Genomic DNA, 26,659 nt, shown 5'->3' on the forward strand with positions numbered 1-26,659 from the left:
GTGTAGTAGCTCATTGATTGTCGAACTTCGCACCCAAATGCACATTAGAGGTGCTCCCAAATATGGCGGCATAAAATCAGCTTTAAGGTTGCTTTTTAAGGAGCAAGAAGTGAGAAACGCAACTTTTAAAATACATGACAAGATCCCTGTATCCAGCAGCTCCAAATGTCATGTCCAGCCATGACTTCAGGTCTTTTACTATCAATCGGTACAGTTCATAACCTTTCCAGATTGTCTTAGTTGAAATTTGTTCCGGCTTTCGTAAATGTGTTTCCTGAAATGTATGTGTTTTGTGAAATGTTACTTTATTTCAGCTTTTGGTCATTTGTTTTCTGAAACGTAAAAGTGTTTCATCATTTGTTAAAATGTTTCTGGATTGGAAATTTGTTTCATGAAATATAAAAGTGTTTCAGTTTGTTCTGCACTTCAGTGCCACCAGACCAGTGAATCTAGACTCAACAATAACAAACTGTACAGCAATACAAGCAGTCAGATTGTGGTGAGTGACTCACATGGGACTTTGGTGTTGTTGTTCATGAGGTCTTTTTTCCGCTTCTTGGCAACCGTGTCGTAGCTGAGAGAAAACAGCAAGTTCTCCTTGATGAAACACTCCTGCTCAGCTTTGCAGAAGCTACCAAACCACAAAGAGCATATGTTCCACGCAGGGTGGAATATTCAGAGGTGTCCTTTACTGGTGTAATGTGATTTTTTTTTTTTTACTTTGGAAGCATGCACCCTGTGAGTGAAAAAGTGAGTGAATACAAATATAATTGGCCATTGGTTTCAGTGCATAATAGCACGGAACCTACAAAGCTAGGGCAAATATATCAATACTGGGGATGGGACGAGATTGAACTCCACGAGATTTCTCACACGTGCAAGCCACGAGATTTCCTTTTCCCTTTTTTGGGAGCGGAGGCTTATTGAGCCAGAAGTGCGATGGAGGACAACTTGGCTGATGGCAAGGCTTGCGTGCTACACACCTGTACAGTAGGTGGTGGTTATGCACCTAACTGTTGTTTGCAGTCCGCCGTTAATTGAAGAAAGAAGAACACGCTCAATGGCGTACAGGCACACAGGAGAAATACACGATGGTTCGATTAGTTTTAAATCATGAGTGGCAACGTATTGGTTTTCCAATCAAGGAAACGGATGGTAACACATTGACTGATAAGACAAAAAACTATTGGTAAACTCTCTGTAAAAAAATAAAATAAAATTGCTATAAACCGCAGCTAACGCAAACTGTATGCAAAGCCATTTACCACCATAACTTGAAGCTTGTCAGCCCCTCAAAAACACCTTCTAACAAGCAAGCAACAATAAGAAACGCTTTCGCATCGCCGCTGGACCCATGAAGTGCGAGATCTACCACAACAACACGGGATAACGGTATGTATATTGCGCTCAGCATGAAGCCATTTTTGACAGTGGAAAAGTACATTGCGCTCGATATGAACCCATTTTTGACGGTGGAAGAAAGTAGATTTCGGCCGCTAATTGACAACCGTCACGGTTGTGGTATTAAATCCCGTCACAACGTCACTTTACTCCCACAGCAGTTCCATCACTTTACTAAAAAAAAACAAAGCGGGAGTCATTGATGCCATGAAGTAACTTTGCCATCAAATCTGATTCTTTTGCTTGCTGCTATTTCGAAAGTGCACCTTTCCATCGCTGCGACATCAGCTGGCAGTGAGCATGGCATTATTTACATTAATTGTTTTTTTGATGTTTGGCACTTTAAACATGTTTTATTTATTTTTTTATGTTCAACTATGAAGCAGTTCAGCTGCAATTTCTCGACGCAGTGTAGTATTTTTGTTCAACTATTTTGAGAGATTTCAGCTGAATAATGTTATTGCAGCAGCATATGGAAAAACAGTGTATTGCAATAAAATAAATAAAAATAAAATCCAATAATCCAACCAAATCCAACCAATAAAAATAAATCATTTGGAAATTGAAGTTTAAATTAGCATTAATTTTTCATACAAAAATTTTTGCAAAAACCTCGTCATATCTTGTTCTCGTGGACTCAATCTCGTTTTTTGTTTTTTTTTTTCATTTGCAGAAACAGCAGAAACTAGGGCTGGGCGATAGCCTAAAAAAAAAAAAATCTGATTTTTTTCAAAAAAAATCACGATTCATTATTTACAATGATTTTCTCCCCCCTACCTAAAATCAATTTGCAGATGACAAAGAAATTGTTCAAAACAAGTTCGAATTTTAGTTTGTTTACATTTTCCTTTCTGGAGTTAAGTCAAAGTCAAGTTTATTGTCAATTTCTTCACATATGCTTAACATACAAAGGAATCGAAATTGCGTTTCTCACTATCCTCTGCTTGTTTATATCACTTTAAAAAATGCAAACACAAAAAAAAAGATGGCAAGCCCTGCCTGCCATTGTAAACAGTGACAATGTAACTTTTCAGTAAGCTTTATCTAGCTCCAAACTGACAGAATGCACTCTCAAATTATCTTAAAAGAAATTCAACATAAAATCATAAGACCCTTGTATGAGGTAAAGTGCAAACAAAACCTTCAGTTACCTATATATATATATATATATATATATATATATATAGATATATCTACAGTGGTACCTCGGTACTCGACCATAATCCGTTCTGAGGTGGTGGTCGAGCACCGATTTGTTCGAACACCGAAACCAATTTTCCCATAAGAAATAATGGAAAGTATGTGTGCACAAGTAAATGTGCACAAGCAGTACATGATAAAGATAAAGATAAATAAAGCATCATAAACCATTTTGTATAATTTACTTACGTTTTGGAGAGTGGTTGATGGCATACAGGAATGGATGTGGAGAGGACGGGAGGGAGTTACTCCTTCCATGATGACGCTAGCTAACTGCGACGCGAGGTACACTCGTACACCACGTTCATATTTTGCTATAATTTCCGTCTTCAGTTCAATAGTGGTCCTCATTGTTTTCCTCCTTGCCTTCCCCTTATCACTGTCTTTCTTTGGACCCATTATTAAGGGCTAGAGCAACACGAAAAAGTTTATATCTGGGAAGAAATACTCGAACAAACGTCTTACTCCGCTGGCGGTCTGAGTTGAACTGGCGCTTACCCGCTGGCCGAGAAGGGCCGAGGAGCGCGTTCGGGTCGGCTCGGCTCGGCTAGTCGAGAACCGAAAATCTGTTCGAGGTCCGATGCATTATCTACTTGAATTTTTTGGTCGAGCACCGATTTGGTCGAGTATAGAGGCGGTCGAGTACCGAGGTACCACTGTATATATATCTATCTCTCTCTCTCTCATATATATATATATATATATATATATATATATATATATATATATATATATATGTTTATTTACACTTTGAAATGTATTGTGAGTTTTCAAAATTAATATCAGTCTAAATATTACATGATATTACATTCAGTCCATTTAAGGTAGGGGTGTCCAAACTTTTTGCAAAGGGGGCCAGATTTGGTGTGTTAAAAATGTAGGGGGGCCAACCTTGGCGGGCGTTCTTTACATATAACAGCAATTAATTTAAATACAGTTCAGCAAGCCGTTCTGTGTTTCACATTTGCTTTTTTTTATTTTAATTTCAGCTATCTTAAGCATGTGTTTTGGTTAATTTGAAAATTCAAAATTAAATTGACATTAAATATTAAAATTGAATATTCACTTCACTTTTTTAACGCTAACTTTTTTCTAACAGTTGAACAGAAGTACAGTGGTACCTCGGTACTCGACCGCCTCTATACTCGACCAAATCGGTGCTCGACCAAAAAATTCAAGTAGATAATGCATCGGACCTCGAACAGATTTTCGGTTCTCGACTAGCCGAGCCGAGCCAAGCCGACCCGAACGCGCTCCTCGGCCCTTCTCGGCCAGCGGGTAAGCGCCAGTTCAACTCAGACCCCCAGCGGAGTAAGAAGTTTGTTCGAGTATTTCTTCCCGGATTTAAACTTTTTCGTGTTGCTCTAGCCCTTAATAATGGATCCAAAGAAAGACAGTGATAAGGGGAAGGCAAAGAGGAAAACAATGAGGACCACTAATGAACCGAAGAAGGAAATTATAGCAAAATATGAACGTGGTGTACGAGTGTCCGACCTCGCGTCGCAGTTAGCTAGCGTCATCATGGAAGGAGTAACTCCCTCCCGTCCTCCCCACATCCATTCCTGTATGCCATCAACCACTCTCCAAAACGTAAGTAAATTATACAAAATGGTTTATAATGCTTTATTTATCTTTATCTTTATCATGTACTGCTTGTGCACATTTACTTGTGCACACATACTTTCCATTATTTCTTATGGGAAAATTGGTTTCGGTGTTCGAACAAATCGGTGCTCGACCACCACCTCAGAACGGATTATGGTCGAGTACCGAGGTACCACTGTAATTGTCCTCTTGGGTGCAAATTACATTTGAAACATAAAAAAAATTCTCACCATGGCAGTTTAATATTTATAAAAAAACGTAAACACAATAACAGAGAAATGAACAAGTAATAGTCATAAACAAGTGCAGGGCTCATTTAAAAAATGGCACTAGTAACTATGAATGTGTATTGGATTTTTAAAATGGTAATTATTCCGAAGTGAAAACTTCAGAAAACTGAAGAAATTGACAATAAACTTGACTCCAGAAAGGAAAATGTAAACAAACTAATGTCCTTTAAGTGAGAGTCCGATAGCCGTGTCCTCACACGGCTCTTATTTAAGTTCATAACTGAGAATGTCTTCTCACACAAATACGTCGACCCGAGCAAGCTTAGCATTTTCTTACCAAATGCTCAAATCTCTCGGAACTTGTCCTTATCCAGCTGTTGGTAAAAGTTGTAAAATATTGCTGCCGTGAGATTAAACTAGCTTCAAGATGTTTCAGTTTCTCGCTGCGTTCTTTACACGTGTTCTTGTCATATACGTCAGCATGTTTTGTTTGGTAATGTCGCTTCACATTGAACTCTTTAATAAAACACCCACTGTCTCTTTACGAATGAAGCAGACACAGTTGTTCCATATTTCAGTGAAGAAATAGTCCAATTTCCACATCCTTGAACCGTCGGCCCTCACAGTCAACTTTCCTCCAAAGTTAGTGGCTCATACAGTCAATTACTCATACACTAATTTGCTGTTCCTAATTGAGCCTATAGATGGCAGCAATTAGCACACGCACGTAACAGCGCTGCTGCCCAATGTATTCATTCTCCACGCAGGCCAGACGTTATTGATTGAGGCTGCGGCCGGATGGAAATTGACCACGGGCCGCATTTGGCCCCCGGGCCGGACTTTGGACATACACATATACACATATATTATAAAGTTTAAGGTGATGCCGAAAAGGTTTACCCTGAGAGATCATCAGGTTTGGTGCAAAAATTGATATCCGATTACACTTGATTGGTCAAGAAATTATCTGTAGTAATTATTGTCTTCCATCATCAAATTATGCCAGAAATGCTTACTGACAAAGAGAACAATTAAACCCTCTATATAGCAGAAGGTAAAGCATTAACCAGAGTAGGGCCTACTGCTTCCTCTTTTGGAACAAGTTGATTGCCTCTCTCTCTTAAGTTATGCAAAATACGTGTGCCGACTGCGTCAGCTCCATAAAGGTTAGCAAACACCATATAAGCTTGGAAAACGCAGCTCTTTTGGCTCATATTCGGAAAGATGTCACGTTGAACGCGATTTGCTCATGATAGTTGGAAGTAAAGTCGGTTTGAAGCGACTCATTACGCGCGACGCGCGGCTCACTTGCGAAAGTACTGTAGACGAGCGACTGGCAAACAAGGGGGGGGGTATGGAAACATGATCCACGATAAACAACTACGTGCATACAATGCGACAATCTTGAAAAGGTCACCTCTTATTTTTTCCACCATATACTTTTAAAGAAATTACGTTTCGATGATGCAGATTGCTGACATACCTCTCAACGGAGATGTTTTTGTCGTCAGCTGTTGTCTTTTTCCATCCCTCCTCGGTTTTAACCCAACATTGTCCCGGGGACCTCCAGTCCTGGCCGAGAAAAGGCATCCCACACTTCTTTGGGTGGGAGAAAATATACTCAATCAAACAAGTGAACGAAACACTTAAGGCGTTATTTATCCTTCGTCCGACGTGTTGTTGTTCTGGTATTATAGTCATGATTGCGCAGCTTCTTATATCCTCCCGGAAGCAGAATAACCCCGCCCACTTCGGAAACTTCCCTGTAGCACGTGGCTTTATTTATCTACTCAGCGTTGCGAAACGTTGCAGAAAAGAAACACACACGGAAACGTAACATCACACAAGAACGCCCTGATGACACGACACGTGCGTGTACACAAATGTTTATCGGAAAGACACTAGAACCAATGTTTTTATGCTTGCTCTGCGATGAGAGACTATTACATAACTGTCTCAGGCAGCTGCATGAGATCAGAATTTGCTGCAATTAAAAACAAACTGACTTGCTCACATCAACAAGGGGTTTATCTTTAAAGACAAGTCTTTTATGAACTGTTTTTTTAACTGAGTAGAAAGCAATTTTATAATGAAGACCCCGGGCCCAGTTTTCCCGTTGACGATTCTGTCAGTTCCAAAGAAACACGTGCTTACTTCATGAGGTACAAAACTGAGCTGGAGGCAAAATAGGATTTTGGAGCCACCTGTTTCGTCAAATCACACTGATAACTGTTGATAACTGATAAGACTGATCACTGTTGAATTTCCCCATGTAGGATGATAATGAGTAAAGAAAATGTAAATGCTCTCGCTCACACACACACAAGGAGGTGATGGGTAGCCTACAGATCATACATTTGAGTACTGAATTTTTTTTGGGGGGGTAGGGGGCATGTACAGGAGGCTAAGCAGTTTGTCTACAGTTTGACATTCAAATTAATACATTTCAATGAATTAAAGTAACATAAAACCACTAAAACCACTAAAACGACAACAACAAAACTTTTACTAGTAACAACGTGTCAGTTGTTACATTAAATCATAAGTGTAAAACTCCTATCCTTGAAGACTCCATTTCCTCCAAACTCATTCCTAATTCATTCTACCAGTCCAATCAAATCTTTTGCAGCATCTAATGCATAGATGTTAAACTCAAGTGCTCAAGGGCCATTTTGTAATCATTAGAAATGGTCATTTTTTTATATTTTGCCACCATTTGTTGGAATTGAGATTCATTTTGATCATATTGTATATGATGTGATCACACAACTAGGTCTTTAGCTCAGGGGTCACCAATTTGGTGCCTGTGGGCACCAGGTAGCCGACGAGGATCAAATGAGTAGCCCGCAGGCCTGTTCTGCAAAAAGGAAAAAGTGATAGTGAAGAGTGTGATGTTCTATGAATGTTAATTATACATATATTACATATACATAACATATTTCATTTGATTTACATATTTACTACAGCTGTTCAATTATTGTGAGAAATCATTAACATGATCGGTTCAAAAATGTTGGTGGTAGATAAAACACCTTTTTATGGCTAGTGTATTCTTCTTAATGTAAGAAATTGTTAAAATTTTAACAAGGAACCAAGGCTGTGTGGTCCCATGATTCGTAGTCACTCATGGTGATGTAAATAAACGAGGTTGTCTCATTTGATATGTGTATTAAGTTACGTTGTGTATTGTGCAGGGATTTTTATTTTTGTAAAGAGTTAGGGACCGTTTCATTGTGTTTCAGTTTTACCAAAGCAACACTAATGGATGATAAAGGACAATGACATGTTTTTTTTTGTTTGTTTGTTTGTTTTTTTAATACTTCCATTTGTGCCATCAAAATAAAGACAGCATTAGGGCAGTTTTCTTTAGTCTCTGTCCACCCACAAACTCTGGTTAGTGATAAAGCATGCCTCTCTGCTCCAGTAAAGTTCACATTCAGTGTCCAGGGAAGAAGCTACAGACACACAGATAGTGTGTTTGAGTACATGTGCTTGAGAGTAACGGAGTGTTTACTTACATGTAGCATTGTATTGTGAGAAGGCCATTTCCTGTGTCTTCATAATTCATAACACTATACAATCTGTCAAAACATGTGACCAGCAGCAGCACATGGTGTGCAAGACTTCTTGGAAGAAGATGACCCTCTCAGATTTATGGGCCCAGCATCTGACTGTTTGTTGTGCATACTTTTTGTTTGCGCACTCATCATTGAAGACTCCTGAAAATGTTGTGGCAAAGGCAGAAGTATGTGTAAGAATGTGTTTTACCTGTTTATTCATTGGATGCTAACTGGTTGATAGACCATTTATTTCTAATCCCTTACTGTTTTTGAAACCATTGCTTCTACAGTTTAGTGTATCTAGTATTGAAGCCACTGATGTGGGTAAAAGGTTGCACACATGCTTTATTCTTGTATTCAACATCACATGCGGATGCTAACATTTATATAGCACTGTTTGTGTCACGTTTCTGTCCGTTTTTGTTGTGGGTTTTGGGTTGTGTAGTTTCAGTTATAGGTTCTTTGTGTTTCCCCCGTGTGTCGTCACTGTAATTAACCTCACCTGTCGCCGGTGTGTTCCAGCCTAGTGTTACCTCCAGTCAGTTTCCCCACTCCTTGTTGTTCCCAGGTGTCTTGCGTCTGAATTAGTTCTGTTAGTATTTAAACCCCAGTGTTTTGCCTCGTCCCTTGTCGGGTCATTGTACGTCTTCCCCCCCGATGTCTTGCCTTACGCTGCCCTGATCCCATCCCTCCCGTGCTGCCTCCCGTTCCTTGTAGCCCCAGTAAGTGTCAGTTTAGTGTTTTTGTTGTACTTTGTAATTTTTTGGTTCTTTCAAACCTGCCTTCGTTTGCCATTAAATCGACCTCATTTAAGCCTCACCCCAGTCTGTCCTGCATTTATCGGTTCCACTTTTCCCACGTCCCGCACCTCCTCAAGCCGCCATGCCCAATCGTGACAGGTTGCAACAATTGTCAATAATTTGACAACCATTAGGAAAGAGCTGTGGTCTACAAGCTTGCTGTGGCTAACAAGATTACATATTGTCATACAGCGGAGCTTCATAAATGCTATGATATGAAGTGTGTGTTATCATGGGTCACATTGTAGTTATAGTTTTTGTCGGAGGGACGGAATGACTTTGAAGTCAAATATTGTACATTTTCAAGTTTGTCACACACTTTTACTATTTTTGAAATTCTACAATTGGGGTGTCAAACTCATTTTTATCATCAGCCACATTGTAGTTATAATTTCTGTTGAAGGGATGAAATGACATTGAAGTAATACATTTTCAAGTTCGTTATGCACTTTTGCTAGTTTTGAAATCAGAGGCCAGCAAAAACTGTTCAAAAGAGAGATTGGGAACAAAAATGGTTGTTGTTTTTTTGCCTAAAACTTGAAGACAACTTGCAAGTTTGGTGTTTTAGCCAAAAACCTGAAGACAAACCAGCATTTCACGGGCTACATAAAATGATAGCAGGCTGGATCTGGCCCCCAGGCCTTATGTTTCACACCTGTGTTCTGCAATGTGCAATGTGCCCAGGAGACCACACCAGGGAGGTGTCCAGGAATTATCCTAATCAGATGCTCGAGTAACCTCATTTTGCTCCTCTCATTGTGGAGGAGCGTTGGTTCTAGTCTTCACTCACCTGTGAATCCATTCATCCCTTTTCTATAGCCGCTCATCCAGCCGCTGTCTTCGGGCAGTAGGCAGGGAACACCCTGAACTAATTGCCAGTCAATTGCAGGCCACACAGAAACAACCTTTCACACTTACAATCACACCCAAGGACAATTTAGAGCAAGGGCGTCAAACCTATCTTGGCTCAGGGATCAAATGGAGGAAAATCTAATGTCAAGCAGGCAGGACAGGATAAATCATGCGATGCAGTATATCTCCAAACAATTAGTCTTAATTATATGTAGATTATTGCTCTGAACATTGGCCTGAACCCAAATACTCCCCAAATAGCAGGGTTCAACCGTAAATATATTGCCATATATTTTTTAAATCTAAAAAATAATAAATAAAAAAGATATAATACCAGTTATAATAGAATACATGGATGCTTGCTCTGAGATATTGAAGCATACCATTGCTGTATTCCAAGGCAAAAATCATTTATTTTTATAAAATAAATGTAATCAATAAATAAATAAATAACTTCTGTGCAGTAGACTCTCATTCTGGATGCTGGATGCCACCCACGTAATGATCTACATTAAAAATATTTTTTTTAAACTCATGAAGAAGAAATCATGACATCATGTCAAATACATTGGAGCTATGCGCTAACAGCTGATTTGTGAATGAAATAAATTTAAAACAAAATACAAGAGTTTTTGTTTATAATAAAACAAGGACCAAAGCTGAATGTGGCCCAGATTTCAACTCCCTTCCATTAGGCATGTGCTGAGCAGTAGCACAACAAAGCTAAATGCTAAAGCTAACGCGTTGCGGTGCTGATCTTTGAAATGCTTGCAAAAGTAAGACGTTTTGGATATTGTAACATTCGTTGTTAAGTACAAGGAAGCCTGCGAAGTACTTGAACTCCTCCACTTTGTGTGGGCTCTCTTCTCTAACCTGGGGAAGGCAAGCCTCCTTTCACTATGCTGAGTGTGGATCTCAACATGCCACCTGACAGTTTAAATCAATATCTCTTGAATCTGAAATCCCACTTCCCAACTGACCCACTTCTTCAACACCCCTGAATAAACCTTACTAGAGAGGATGAGAAGTATGCTCTTCCTGTACTTGGAACACAATATCTGATTTTGATATTTACTTGGTATTGATATGACCAATATTTGAATTGACCCACCCACCTTTAATGTATAGCCAAAGCAGGTTACGCAGCTGCAACCACAGAGCAGACCTTCATGGCTAATACACAGACACATATGTGATGTTGGTAGTCTCTGAATGCTCCTGTCTTTTTGGAAACCTCAACATTGGATCTCTCCTCCATTCCATCATCTCTGTTTTTGTTATGATGTTGTGAACACACAAGCCTGCTGCTCGATACTGATCTCCTCCTCTTGTACAACACCTGTTGCTGCTGATCCCCTTATCCAGGAGGGGTTTCATCACTCACTCACATTCTCTCTTGTGAAACTTTGTACCCTCCGCACACACACACACATCCACACACACACAACTACCAGCCCATGACTCACGTGGTGTTGCAGTTGCCCTCATGTGAGTACCTCAAAATAACACTAGTTCTCCTATAGATTTCCAGCACCCATGACACATGCACACACACTCTCCACCCACAGCCATGAACTTCATTCAATGGTAGCCGTCAACTGCACAATCAGACAAAATGACTTTTAAAGAATTATGCAATAATATATCTGCTCAACTCGGGATGTCGCGAATTGGTGGGACACATACTTTGAAGACCACCGACACGTCTTCCTCTGGGGAAGCAGAGTCTTCAGGTGGGCTCTCCAGTCCTGGTGGGGATGAAGTCACCGAGGTGGTCAAAAAACTCTTTGGTGGCAAGGACCTGGGGGTGGATGAGATCTGCCCAGAGTTCTTGAAGGCTCTGGATGTTGTAGGGCTGTCCTGGTTAACATGCCTCTGCAACATCATCTCGGGCTTGTCAGACTCGGGTGGTGGTCCCCCCTCTTCAAGAAAGGGGGATCAGAGGGTGTGTTCCAACTACAGCGGGATCAAACTCCTCAGCCTCCTCGGGGTCTATTCAGGGGTGCTGGAGAGGAGAGTCCATCAGGAAGTTGAACCTCAGATTCAGGAGCAGCAGTGTGGTTTTTGTGGAACAGTAGACCAGCTCTACACCTTTGGCAGGTTCCTCAAGGGTCCATGGGAGTTCACGCAACCAGTCTAAATTTGCTTTGTGCACTTGGAGAAAGCATTCAATCATGTCCGTCGGGGAACTCCCTGGGGGGGGGGGGGTCCTCCGGCAGTACAGGGGTACGGCCTTATACGGACTGTTTGGTCCCAGGACGACCGATGTCAGAGTTTGGTCCGCATTTCCGGCAGTAAGTCAAATTTGTTTCCGGTGAGGGTTAGACGCCGCCAAGGCTTCCCTTTGTCACAGATTCTGTTCATTACTTTTATGGGCAGAATTTCCAGGTGTAGACGAAGCATTGTTCGGGTCCAGTTTGGGGGTCTCAGCATTTCTTCTCTGCTATTTGCAGATGATGTGATCCTGTTTGCTTCATTAGGCCATGACCTCCAAATCTCCACTGGAGCAGTTCGCAGCAGAGTGCAAAGGGGTTGGAATGAAGGCGGAGTGCAAGGATGAGATCTTGCCCCAAATGGAGGCACTTAAGTACTGTATCTTGGAGTCTTGTTCACGAGTGAGGATAGGATAGAACGTGAGATCGACAGGTGGTGATATCGTTATATTGATATGCTGTTGGCTCCCTCAGGCCATGACCACCAACTCTCATTGTAGCGGTTTCACAGCTGAGTGTGAAGCGGCTGGGCAGAAGATCAGCAACTCCAAATCTGAGATCTCAGTCGGAAAAAGGGTGGAGTGCCCTCTTTGGGTGGGGGATGAGCTCCTGCCCAAAGTGGAGTTCAAGTATCTTTGGGGTTTTGTTCATGAGTGAGGGTAGGATGAACCAATGGATCGACAGGCAGATTGGTGCAGTGTCTGCTGTGTTGCGGATTCTGTACCAGTCTGTTGTAGAGAAGAAAGAGCTGGATGGATGCATGGATGGATGGATAATATCTGCTGGTGACATTATGTTTATTTAACATCTGAGACAGCTTTCAATAAATAACATCTGAATAGCTGGTGCTGACTCAACTGGTGCCGCTGTGTTGTGTTTTAAGATTAAATTCTTGATCTTTTATTCATTTTCTTAATTATCTATGCTGAGAATATTGTCTGCTCATTGACATGTAGTGAGGTTCATATGAGCACTACAGAGCAGCGTATTCACACATTTCATTGGCAGCAGTTAGTTTTTTTTAAAGCTCATATGTCCATTCTTTAAGCATACAACATGTAGTAAACAAAAGAGCACATTTAATGTTATGAGGAATTGTTCTGTATTCATTTTGACAAGCCAGAAAATTAAGTAGATGTCTTCAAATGGTTAGCTAGCCTTTCTCTCCAAAAGCATGAAAAAGTTCAGCATAGTTGCCACGATTGGCAGAGCCTGTACAAAATGCTAGCTGCTGTTTAGCAAGGCTTTTTAAATCTCATTTCCACCTTACCTTAGCATGCTGATGTTAAGTCTTTGTTGTTCGTCCAAACCTACATACAGGATTCAGTATTAGTTAATGGTGAAGTCTGTGCCAAAGCCAAGTCAATCCTTGACATCCCAAATGTTTGTAGCGCAATCTGACATTGGATGTGAATGCTTGACTACGGGCGGTTCGGTGGAGCATTGGTTAGCACGTCCGCCTCACAGTCCAGGGACCCGAGTTCAAATCCACCTCGCTCTGGCTTTCTTGTGTGGATATTGCATGTGCTCCCTGAGTCCGCATGGGTTCTCTCTGGACTCTCCAGCTTCCTCTTATACTCCAAAGACATGTATGGCAGGTGTATTGGACACACTACATTGTTGTCAGGTGTGATTGGGTGCGTGAATAGTTGTTAGTCTTTAAGCAACCGGTTCAGGGTGTCCCTCACCTACTGCCCATAGTCAGCTGGGATAGTCACCAGCAGGCTGGCAACCCAAGTGAGGATAAGCATCTATAGAAAATGGATGGATGGATACTGTCTTTTGCTGATTAAAAAAGCCGTAAAATATAAGACGTATGATGCTGTACGATGTTACCACACTACAAACTACAACAAGAAACATACTGTTCAGTTGATCATCTTTGTCATTCATCACTTAGAACTAGATTATTTTGAAAGTGGGGGTGCCTCATCGATATGTAATGTATATGAGCATTCCTACTGAAGTGCACACACGTACAAACATGCTGACTACAAAGTCATAGGCGACACAAATACTTTATCTATTTCCCATACCTTCTGTAGAGCGGTTTAATATTTACACACTGACTTACCATCTTTGCCTCTTACCTGCTCTAATCTGCCTCCTACCGCATGCACACATTCACCTTACAACCCTGAAGGAAAACTGCAAAATACATAATATTTGCACTACATGATATTTCGCACCCTCCTCATATGTATACAGTTTCTTCAACTCAATCTACTCTGTAATATGCTCAGAATGTAAGTCTATTCATTATTCGTGGTTCATTATTACTGTCCTCTATTTTGGCTCTATTGCTCTATTTTTTTATTGTTTTTATTTTATTGCCTACCCTATTATTTGCTTGATTATGGAATGTAGTCTGCTCGGAGAAGTGAGCAGAATAAAAATTGCATTGTGTTGTTATTATGCATATGACAATAAAACTCTTGAATCTTCTTGCTCCTTTAAAAGGTTTCTGCAGGGACCTTCACTGTATTTGCAGCAGGCCCTCAGCACAAAAACTGATGCTCTTGACATTTCCTTGTACTTTCTTCTGCTTTACTCTTGTGTTTCTGTCGTATGATTTAATCAGATGGGGGTTGTCTCTTTGCCGATGCATGCCATATGCTGCTTGTTGTTGTGATCCTCTTCCACGAGGCCTATTTGTGATCTAAAATTTGTGATCTAAATATAGATCTGGTTTGGCAACACTATAGCAAACTCACATGAGACTTGAGGGAGTGCTTTCTCAGTACCCATCAGACTCCATTAATGTGTGGTTTGTAATCAGCAACAGGATTGTAACGAGGAATTACACTGACTTTGTTGACATTTTAGGATACTGAAACACAAACACAAAAGAATATAAAGGAACAACGCGTCCGGGATCTGACCCCTCATATCACTTACTGGTCATAATGGGCCCTTTATTCTGTGTAATTTGGTTCAGAATTTCCAAACATGGGGTGTTATTTTTTTGTATTTTTTTGTCCTCTTTCACAACTGGTGGGATATCTCAGCAGATAACCAAAATATTTCATTCATCACGTTATCTTGGAGTCGATATTTATTTGAGAAAAGCTACAAATCTTCTTATTTATCGTTTAATAAACAGTAACGTACAGTCTTTTTTTTTTTTTTTTTTTTTTACAAAAAAGCAGTACATATAGACTCTCACTAAACATCACTCCGGAAATCAAACACACAAAAAGAAACGGTAAAACTGCACACTGTGGAAATAAATCTAAAAGATTTTTGAATATGTAGAATACAAGACTTTCGATGGACAACACCGTCACAATTATGCACTTAGCTAACCCTAGCCCTAGAAGAAGTCTCCATAAAATTTTTTAAAAAATTTAAAAATCTGCCTAATATGAATACATTCCAAACTAGAACATGTGCAATTCCTGAAGAAATTGCGTGTGAAGGTGAAACAGCTGAAGAGAGAGGTGTTGATTGGTGGAATGATGTGAAATAATTGAAAGAGTTGAATCTGTGAAGAAATGTGAATAATATAAAGGTTCGATGATAGAATTGGTAAAATAATGCAAAATATACAAGGGAAAAACTTGAAAATGTGGAATTGTGGGTAAAATTGGAATGGAGGACATCAGGGGAATCGATTAAAGTTAGAACGGTCAGAATCGGATGAAGAGTGGCAAAGATATAAGTGAAGAACTGAAAAAGTGGAATTGTGGGTAAATTTTGAATTCTGGGAAGAAGAAAATGGATACCACCATGGCAAAGATATAAGGGAAAAACAAAAATAGTGGAATTGTGGGTAATTTTTTAATTTTGGGTAAAAATGGATGGGCGGGCAATGGGAGAATCGATTAAAGTTGGAACGGTGGAAATCGCAGCAGGAATGGCAAAGTTACAAGGGAAAAACTTAATGAGTGGAATTGTGGGTAATTTTTTAACTCTGGGAAGAAAGCGGATACCACCGTGGAATGACGGGACTTGGGGGAATCGAATAAAGTTTGAACGGTCGGAATCGGATGAAGAATGGCAAAGATATAAGGGAAAAACTGAAAAAAGTGGAATTGTGGGTAATTTTTGAATTGTGGGTAAAAATGGATGGGGGGCATTGGGGGAATTGATTAAAGTTGGAACGGTAGGAATCGGATGAAGAATGGCATAGATACAAGGGAAAAACTGAAAAAGTGGAATTGTGGGTAATTTTTGAATCATGGGAAGAGTAAAATGGATAAACCAATGGAATGGCTGGAATTGGGGGAAATCAATTAAAGTTGGAACTGTAAAAATCGGATGAAGAATGGCAAAGATATAAGGGAAACACTGAAAAAGTGGAATGTGGGTAATTTTTTAATCATGCGAAGAGAAAAATGGATAAACCAATGGAATGGCGGGAATTGCAGGAATCAATTAAAGTTGGAACGGTGGAAATCGGAGCAGGAATGGCCAAGATAGAAGATTACAAAGTTTTGGTGAGGAAAATGGGAATGAGGAATTATGGGTGAAATTATTAAAATAGTTATGAATTACTGGAAGGTGTGAATATGAGTAATGTTGAGTGTGAAATGTATTAACTGAATGATCTGAATGTGAAGTGGAGAAGCTTCACGTAAGAAATGTTAAATCTGCCATTGGGAATGAATTACCAATTGTTATAGGTGAAAAATATGGAATTATGGGAAAATATGAATAATAATGAACTATAGGAATGATTGGAATGAGCCATAAGGCAGAATGAATGAGTTAATTGTTATGTGAAAATGTTATGTGAAAATGTGAAATGTTCAATCTCCCATTGGGAATGAATGGGAAGCCCTCCCATTGGAAATGAATTATGAATATTTAAATATATTTACTTATGCAAAAAAGATGCATTCTGGGTAAATGACACCCGGAGGTCATTGGCAGGGTCAAGATGAACAGTTAAACGCTGAATCGGACTGAATCGGACAAACACCTGTAGTCATTAAGTGAAAAAAACAACAATTCTTTGAATTTTGTAAAATATCACAAAATTTAAAAAAGGAAGAAAAAAATACACTCAAAGAACAAATTCTGAATTTTGGGGGATTATATTTCAAAGATTGGATGTTCAACATTTGGAGAGAGTCGTTTTTATTGTTCTGAGTTAACCAAGATGGCTGCCATCCTGGGTGGAAGTTGGGCTGAGCGCTCATGAGATGTCTGATCAGATATCCAAGATGGCCGCCCCTCAGGGTTGATGGGAAATGGAGTCTCAGTGTATGTGGGCAAGTGTTGAAGACAATTACAGGAAACACCTAAAGTTGGAACGACCAGTATAGGTCTAACGCAAATGGAGAAAACGCAAGAGGTAATCTAAAATAGCTTATATTATACAGGTTAAGCGGGCGGCCATTATCGAACTTCGGAAAATCGGCTCTATTCGCTTATCGGAATGTCGGAGCGTCGCGGCGTTATCATTAAAAATCCACAACGATGGTCCATGAGTTAGGTGGTTCCGCTCATTTCCACGTGAGGGTTTCCAAAAAAACTTTTTTTTCCCACTTTTTTCCACTTTTCCCCATTCAAAGTGAATGGGCTGCGGCGAGAGCTTGTCAAATGTCCAAGATGGCCGCCTTACAGGGGTGTATGGGAGCTGTAGTATTTGATGTAGGTCAGAGTTCATCCAAGACGACCGCTGGATGGGGGTACCATGGTAAATAGAGTACAACGTGTACCTGAACAGTAGTCCAAGAAGGTCACATGCTCACAGAATGAATGACCCCATAGAAAATGAATGGATTCTTTGTGACTACAGAATGAGGAATTGTGGGTAAAATTTTGAGTTCTGGGAAGCTACCGCTTTGGAATGCCGGGATTTGGGGGAATCCATCAAAGTTGGAACGGTGGGAATCGGAGTAGGAATGGCCAAGATAGAAGGTTACAAAGTTTTGGTGAGGAAAATGGGAATGAGGAATTATGGGTAAATTTATTAATATTATGAATTACTGGTTTGTGTGAATATGTGTAATGATGACAATGTGAAATGAATTGGCTGAATGAATTGAATGCAAAATGAGGAAGCTTCAAATAGGAAAAGTAAAATCTGCCTTTGGGAATGAATAACAAATTGTTATAGGTGAAAAATATGGAATTATGGGAAATTATTAATAATTTTGATTTATTGAATTGTTGGGAATGAGCCATAGGGTGGAATGAATAAGTTCAATGTTATGAATATGAAATGGGAAACATCAAAATGTGAAATGTTAATTGTCCCATTGAGAATGAATGGGAAGCCCTCCCATTGGAAATGCATTATGAAATATTAAAGGTGGGAAAAATATGGAATTATGGGAAATTATTGGAAACTATGTATTACTGGAATGATGAGAATGATCCCTAAGAAAAGCTGAACGAGTTAAATTTTGAAAATATGAAACGTAAAAGATGTAATATTGAAATGAAAAATCACCCAATGTAAGTCAATGGCACTTTTGGCTCGGAAAACAGGGAATTGTGGGAAATCTATGAATAATTGGAATTATAAAAATACACGCGCACCGAATGGGAATAAGTGGAATAAGATGAAATTGGAACGGCGTGAATCGGATAAACTGGGAAAGAGATGAAATGTCCCAAAAAACGGCAGAATAATAATAATAACTAGAAATAGTGCAATTTCTGAAGAAATTGCGTGTGAAGGTGAAACCGTTGAAGGTTTGGGAGGTGAAAAGTGGAATTACGTGGAACGATTGAATGGTGTGAATCTGTGAAGAAATATGAATACAAAGTTGAAAAACTGAATAAAAGTTGAACTGTGGAATTTGAAGATGAATGAAAAACTGAAAAAGTTGAACTGGAGAATGAAGTGAATCTGTGAAAAATTATGAATCCGACAAAGTTGAAAAACTGAGAAACTGAAAAAAAAACGAATGTTTGAATCGTAAAAAAGTGTGGATGATCCGAAGTAAAAGCAGAAGAGAAAATACAAAGTTTTTCAACTTTGTATTATTCACAATGCTTCACTGTTTCAAGCAATCCACAATCCACCTCATTCAAATCTACCTCATTCAAATGATTAGCTCATTATCAGGAGTTAAAAAATGATCCCTAAGCAAACTTTTCAGTTTTTTTAGTGCTTGAAATATGAATAATACAAAGTTGAAAACTGAAAAACTGAAAAAAACTGAATGTATGAATCAAGCTGAGTTCACCAAGCCAGATGCTGTACTAGGTGGAAGCAGAAGTGACAGGTAATGAGACGTCTAAGAAAATATCCAAGATGGCCGCCCATGAGGGCAGATGGGAGTTGGAGTCTTCAGTGGTCTAAGATGGCCGCCCGACGGCATCATGGGAAATGGTGTACTTTGTGTAACTAAACTGTAGGTTTCAAACTCCAGTCCTCGAGGGCTTGTATCCTGCGTGTTTTTGAATCACACCTGTAATGGAGGTGTCGGAGTAGCGTCCAAACTTGTGACCTCCTTGAAAGGACTGTACTTGACTGATTCAGAGGATCCTCAATCTTATCAGGTTGTCCGGCCAGAACATAAAGACGATGTACACTCTCATGCCACTCTTTATTTGTATATAATGTTCTATTTATTTATCTGGGTTGGTGTGTGTGTGTTTCTGTGTTTGTGTGTTCTGTGTGTGTTCTATGTTTGATTGTGGGTGTGTGGTCTCTGCAAAGGAGAGCAGAGAACATTCACTAAACATTGATAACTAACAACATAACTAAACTTGTACAATATGTTACATCATATGCTCACATGACTCTATATTAGCTTAGAATAACATAAACAACACAGGCAAACATACTGTACAATGATAGGAAGAATGAATTCAACCCAATCGTTCCAAAATGTGCGTTAGGTAGGAAAGGGTTAATGGAGCCGAATAGATTTGAGTGGGCGGTGACGTCACTCCCTTACGGTGGAAGGATCACATTGGCACACACGGCAAACATGCCGTGTGTGCCAATGTGATCCTTCCACCGTAAGGGAGTGACTTGCCGACAAACACGCACATTTTGTGGATGAAACTTTAACGTGAATACTAAAAGTGAAGTATGAAAAGTACGGTATATTTGCCTTTAGCAATTATACCAAACTTAGGTGCAATAACAACTTAGACATTAATGGACAAAGTGAAGCAGTGCAAACGTAAACATGTATCCAAAACCACGAACGGACAACATATTCAGACTGTACTTACATTCTCATGGACGCACGGAATAATAATGAAAGGAATTAGATAATCCACAGAATGATTGAAAGCAGAAAAAATGACTGTCCGTTACAACGATACCTGCCGACTGACCCGTGAAAGAGCAAAACAACCTATGATAGTGTAAACAGAGTCCTGATTGGTAGTAGAGGAATGAAACATAACTTGTGATTAGTTGCTAGGCGGTTGCTAGGAAGATCACATGACCACAGGAGAAACATGTCCAGACGTAAATAGTAATAACAGAACGATTCAAACACGAAATCATTAAGTATAATCAGAAACTTCTTAACAACACCATTCACTTAACATTAGACAATTTTTACGGTACAAAAACTTGAATTGTAGCTGAAAGTTGAACTGTAAACGTGAAACGCGATTTGCCCGAACCGGGACACGGACATGTTGAAGATGACAACTCTACCACTGGGCCACTGGGGGGCAGTGTAAGACCACACTGGGAAAGCTTGAAATATAGGGAATGAAGTATTTTTGAACGTGAATCTATGAAGAACTACGAATAATACAAAGTTAAAAAACTGAAAAAAGTTCAACTGTGGAATGAAAAGATGAAATGAAAGCAAGAACAGTTTGAAAAGGCTAAATTCTTTAAATATGAATAGTATAAAAAACGTAAATTGTAGGAAAACGATGAATAGTTGAACCTTGAAAAATAAAAAAGCACTTCACGTGAATATGTGGAATGATATGAAGTTCGAACGGCATGAATTGGATGAACTGGGAAGGAATTGAAACCAAAAAAAAAAATACTGAATTAACTGAAAAAAAACACTGAATGTGTGAAAAGACACAGCGGGGATCGAACGCACGAACATGTAGTAGATATACGTCAACAGAACGTCTGAGCCACGGGAAATGACGTAACCGTGAACGCTTTAAAAGGAAGTAGGAAGAACGCTCCAATCACTTAACATTAGGCCGTTTTTACGGTACAAAAACTTAAATTGTAGGAAAACGATGAAAAGTTGAAACTTGAAAAATAGACCCGCACTAACTAAAAAAGACTCACACAACTAAAAAATGACGCAGCCTGGGATTGAACCCACGAACATGAAGTGCGAATGCGGTACAAAAATCCCATGAGCCATTGGGACATAGGAAACGCGGAAACCGTTAAAGTTTAAAAATAAAGTACGAAGACCACCCCATTCACTTAACATTAGGCCATTTTTACGGTACAAAAACTTAAATTGTAGGAAAACGATGAAAAGTTGAAACTTGAAAAATAGACCCGCACTAAACATGAATATGTGGAATGATATGAAGTTTGAACGGCATGAATTGGATGAACTGGGAATGAGTTGAAACGTACCTAAAAATCGGTCGGAATAAAAAAAATAAAAATAATAATAATAAAGGTGGAGAAAAACATAAGTGTGAAGGTTTCACCTTCACACAATAATAAAGGTGGAGAAAAACATAAGTGTGAAGGTTTCACCTTCACACAATAAAGGTGGAGAAAAACATAAGTGTGAAGGTTTCACCTTCACACAATAATAAAGGTGGAGAAAAACATAAGTGTGAAGGTTTCACCTTCACACAATAAAGGTGGAGAAAAACATAAGTGTGAAGGTTTCACCTTCACACAATAAAGCGGTAGAATAACATATGTGTGAAGGTTCCACCTTCACACAATAATAATAAAGAAAATGGCCAAGCACAATAACATATGTGTGAAGGTTCTACCTTCACACAATAATAATAAAGGTGGAGAAAAACATAAGTGTGAAGGTTTTACCTTCACAAATAATAATAAAGGTGGAGAAAAACATAAGTGTGAAGGTTTTACCTTCACACATTAATAATAAAGGTGGAGAAAAACATGTTGAACACGTTGTTGACATGTTGAAGACGACAACTCTACCACTGGACCAGGTGAGAACAGTGCTACTTTTTTTTTGTTTGTTTGTGTTTTGGTCATAGGGAGGACGTGCTTTGAGCACACAGGCGACTGAGAGATCATGAAAGACGAATTAAATGGCACGTTTCATGCTTTGCACATGCAATTTAGCTAGTCACTTGAAAAAAAAATATTTCCGTCTCTCATTTGTCATAAATGTAGTTAGAAATATTAATATTGTTCATTTGGGTAACAGTTTTTCGCATAATATTTTGGTACTGCAATTTCCTTTGAAATGACAATGTATCTTGTTCTACATATTTAATGTTTTTGTTACATTTTATTTTATAATATCTCATTTACAGCTAGCACCAAAGACTAGCGATGTACACGTTATTTGGGGGGAAAGGCAATTTCCTTACAAATCATCAGTTAGTATATGAAAAAAAAAATCCCTTTTTTTAATTCTGTCTTGGAAAGCAGACTGAAGTTGTTTAATGATTCTTTGCACATCTATAGATTGAAGCAGAAATCATTTTTAATTGAATCAAATCATTTTAAATTGGAGATCCCAAAATCAGACTTGAATTGGGAGTCAAAAGTTTCCACCCCTAGTTTTTGGAAATCAGGAGTAGTATTTTGACATCCATCGATGCACCCATCCATTAGCTACCATTTTGTCCGGGGTTGGATTATGGGGCCAGCAGCTTGAGCAGGGAAGCTCAGACTTCCCTTTCCCCAGCCAATTCATCCAGCTCCTCTGGGAGGACACCAAGGCGCTGCCAGGTCAACATTGCTGTAGAATGTAAATCAGAGAGGGAACGTTCTACACATTGCTGTAGAATGTTTTATTCAGTTGAGAAACTCAACGCCATTTTACTCTGGTGCTGATGGCCAGCAAAAAAAAAGTTCATGTTTATATCTTGTTTATCATAAATGTACTGATAAATGTCAATAGTTTTCATTTGGGCAACAGTTTAAAAATACAATAATATTAATTAGTATATTAATAAAATAATAAAAAAATATTTTCAATTATGAAATGACAATGTATCTTGTTCTTTTTTGTTTCATCTTGTTTTATACTATAAAAGCTATACAGTTTACAGTTAGCTTAAAGCTAAAACTTAAAAAAATACACTATCTTCCGGTGTTATTCTGTCTTGCAAAAATGAAAAATAATATAAAGATTCTTTGCACTTGTATGGATTGAAGCCAACCATCATTTTTAAATTTTAACTTCAAAATTCAAATTAAATCGTGAGACTATATATATATATATATATATATATATATATATATATATATATATATATATATATATATATATATATATATATATGTGTGTGTGTGTGTGTGTGTGTGTGTGTGTGTGTGTACAAAGAGTTTGAGAGTTATTCACATGAGTACCAGGACGTAGTGTTTGGTACCAGTTGATCCACGGCCCGGTACCGGTGGTTGTGGACCACTGGTCCAATCCATTTGGGGAGAGAAAATTATCCCTGACTATCATCCATTCTTCCTTATTTCTATGACAGTGAGGCAAGCTAATGGGATGGCGGTTGAAGGGTTAGGTTAGAGCAGCGTGGCATGTTGGCTAGACTCAAAGGCGGAGAGGGTGATCGTGACTGGCAGGCACAACACAACAGAAAAGAAAAGAGAGGGACGCCAAGGCCCAAGAAAAGAATTTACGCAAGTAATGCATGCCACATCAATGAGGCCACGCCAAGACAAGTTGGGATCAAGGGTTGCCTCGGATCCTGTGTCCCACATTTTTATTTAGTCTTTATCCATTGGTCGTTTTCCTCTCTTTTCTTTGCACTTACAAAAATCTGTGGAAGTTGTCTTTAAGTTGTTGATGTTGGCCTCCAAGCATTTTACAATTCAATCTCGTTTTAGCCACATAGAGGAAAATCTCTTCCCAAGTGGGCCAAACCAGAAAAATCATGGTATATATCTATATAACTTTAAAACAACAACTTCGGATTTATTATTCTTTTTTTAATACTGTCCTTATTAGTATAAGCACAACATCACTATTTATCATAGAACATTAACATTACTATCACTCATAAAACATTTAAAATGTTTGATTTATTGAAAAAAGGTTTTATACTTTTCATTATAAAATCAGGGCGGCTCTGTGACACAGTGAATAGCAAATCCGCCTCAATGTTAAAGGGAACCTAGTTGGAATCCAGGCGGCTCCGACCTTCCTGTGTGGAGTTTGCATGTTCTCCCCGAGCCTGCATGGGTTCCTTCCAGGCACTTGGGCTTCTTCCCACACTCCAAAACATGCATGGCAAGTTAATTGGACATACTAAATTGTCCTTAGGTGTGGTTTGGAGCGTGAATGCTTGTTGGCCACTGTGTACCCTGCAATTGGCTAGGAACCAGTTCAGGGTTTCCCCTGCCTACTGCCCGAAGCCAGCTGGGATAGGCACCAGCAAGCCTGTGACCCTTGTGAGGATAAGTGGCTATCGAAAATGGATGGATGGATGGATGGATGGATGGATGAATGGATGAATGGATGGATGGATGGATGGATAGATGGAGGGATGGATGGATGGATGGATGGATGGATGGATGGGCATTACAAAATCATCTCGCGGGTCGGATTAAACTCATTTGTGGCCCAGAACTAGCCCGCGGGCTGAGTGTTAGGCACAACTGTTCTAGATAAACTAAGGGATAGACAAGATAGACCTAAAGAGTCTTACAAAATAAAGGACCAATGCCTCCTTGCACTACAAAACATAGCTTGACCGTCTCAATATAGGGTGAATCATTTGTTTGAATACTAGCCTTCTGCTGATGCAATGAAGTTTTGCCTCAAACTTGTACTTATTGTAAATAGTGGTCTTTTTGTAAATACTTCTTTTTGTAAACATCTGCCAGCTCTCTTTTGGTTCCATATATAAATTCCTTGGAAACCGAGAGTGGTGTTACTTTCTCTTCATATGTTGCGCACCTACTCCTGTATGGGTTGCGTAACTCGTGTAAACAATCACGTGGGCATCTTTGACTTGTTTTACAGATGCAGCAGTAACAAATGTGCAGTGTGAAATCTAGCGAATATGTGGCATTGACAGGAAAAAGAATCCAAGCACTTTTGTCACAACAACTTGAGAATTTTGTCTGCATTAAGAATTTCAAATGTCTTCAGAACTCCAAATGATGTACGGAACATCAGACAATAAGTGAGATGACTGTACTGTTTGAAGCTCGTAAATGTGTTGTGCTCTACCATTTCCCCCTCTGAAAACTACTGGAAGAGACACATCCTGTTCTCAGGCAAAACATATTGATGATAAGCAAAGTGGTTGATAGCTCTGTAGCTCTTATCTCACTCTGAGAATGCAAAATTCAAGGCCATTTAGGAATGCTCATTTCTTTTGCTACATGGGTCTTGGCAAACAATATTAGCATTGGCTGTTTTGTGTTTTGTCAACCATGTCTGGCATGGATGAAGTGATTGTGTATTGTAGGCTCTCAACCTCTGCAATTAAACAAATGGTGGAAGGCATAAGTCTGGGTAGGTGACACGAGGGTATTGCAAATCTGTTTGCTGTCCACTGCTCCAACAAGTTACTGTGAGGATCTTACTGTGTAATGATGTAAAATTACCAATCATTCCTCTCACCTGACAGCCTTGCTTTCCCACTCACGATCCTTTCTGCCACCTCCTCATTAAAACAACTTGCTGACATGTTGATGTATTGTTGAGCACTTGTAACGAAGCTGAAGAATTCTTGATGTGCCATCATTCAAATGCTTAGTGTGTGTGCTCACTTCTGGTGAGTTCAAATTGCTCTCTGTGCTGTATTAATCTCCGCCTCATCCACTCCACATTCATTCATCTTTTGGTATGAGAAGAATGGGGCACATCAGTGATGTACACCCACAAAGAGGTAGAATTCTGACCAATGGTGAACTAAAGCATTTGGTTGGTGGCAGTGGAAAATTTTACCATCAGCCAGTGAGAAGGTGACTGAAAGAGAGAGGCCCAGTAAGCATAGAAGGGAAGACAAAGGGAAACAAGAGAAAATGTTATTGAAGTAGATAGGGCATAGTGTCATCAATAGCATTCTATGCAGGGACACAAACTAGGAAGATGACAGCTGGGGACCCGAGTGCGACACCACAGGGGGATTAGCAGGGTTTCAACATCTGACACAGAGGGGATAAGCTTCACAGGCAGAATAAAGAGTGTCGCTTGGATTAGAGAGCTTCCTGACACTCCACTAAAACCTATGAAAGGTTTAGAGAGATATACAGTAGATATCGTTACTGATCCAACACAGAGAGAGAAAGGAGCTATTTTTCCCTTTTTTCACTCTGAAGCCCCTGAGGTCACAGCTCAGATTTTTAATAATCATACATTCTACTTACATACATTAATGAGAGGCCGGCCAATGAGGCAACGTGGCTTCACGTTGATGACTCCACTAAAAGACTGCGCATAAGACAGAGCCGCTACAGACAAGTGTATCTTCTGAATGTTAGGCTTGACTTTTTTATCCCAGAGTCCAAACATAGCATTGAATAATTGTGGACATGTCTGGAAACCAGATGTACACTGACATGCCAGGTTGATGAGGCTAACATATTACATACATTAGGAAGTTGCTGATATGTTCTCCTACACAGTGCACATCTTCACTTACCAGTCTTCCAATCAACTTTGCAAGAATTACTCATTTGACACCATGATAACATTTGTGCTGCCAAGGACTAAAGAGCCCGACACATGGAGCCAAGATCGCCTGGAAAATAGCCA

At 39.5% G+C, this 26,659-nt stretch overlaps 1 protein-coding gene and 1 long non-coding RNA gene across 2 annotated transcripts in view; both read right to left on the reverse strand.

The window, feature by feature from the left end:
* fbxo32 (F-box protein 32) overlaps positions 1–6,165 on the reverse strand; it is a 22,679-nt gene extending 16,514 nt beyond the window's left edge. The window contains exons 1-2 of the mRNA XM_088410806.1: positions 5,920–6,165; positions 513–631 (exon numbers count right to left, since the gene is read on the reverse strand). Coding sequence (XP_088266932.1) covers positions 513–631; positions 5,920–6,137 — 337 coding nt within the window. The 5' untranslated portion in view covers positions 6,138–6,165. The remainder of the gene's footprint in view (positions 1–512; positions 632–5,919) is intronic.
* A 6,285-nt stretch (positions 6,166–12,450) lies between these two features.
* Positions 12,451–21,185, reverse strand: LOC148425851 (uncharacterized). The gene is made up of 3 exons (XR_015865209.1): positions 20,007–21,185; positions 13,132–13,171; positions 12,451–12,589 (listed from the first exon to the last, which is right to left on the reverse strand). It is a non-coding gene; the product is annotated as an uncharacterized LOC148425851 (long non-coding RNA).
* Positions 21,186–26,659: the final 5,474 nt, after the last annotated feature.

This window comes from Hippichthys cyanospilos, chromosome 3, assembly GCF_059441005.1.
Source record: "Hippichthys cyanospilos isolate Australia breed blue-spotted pipefish chromosome 3, RoL_Hcya_1.0, whole genome shotgun sequence".
In the NCBI taxonomy this organism is placed as follows: domain Eukaryota; kingdom Metazoa; phylum Chordata; class Actinopteri; order Syngnathiformes; family Syngnathidae; genus Hippichthys; species Hippichthys cyanospilos.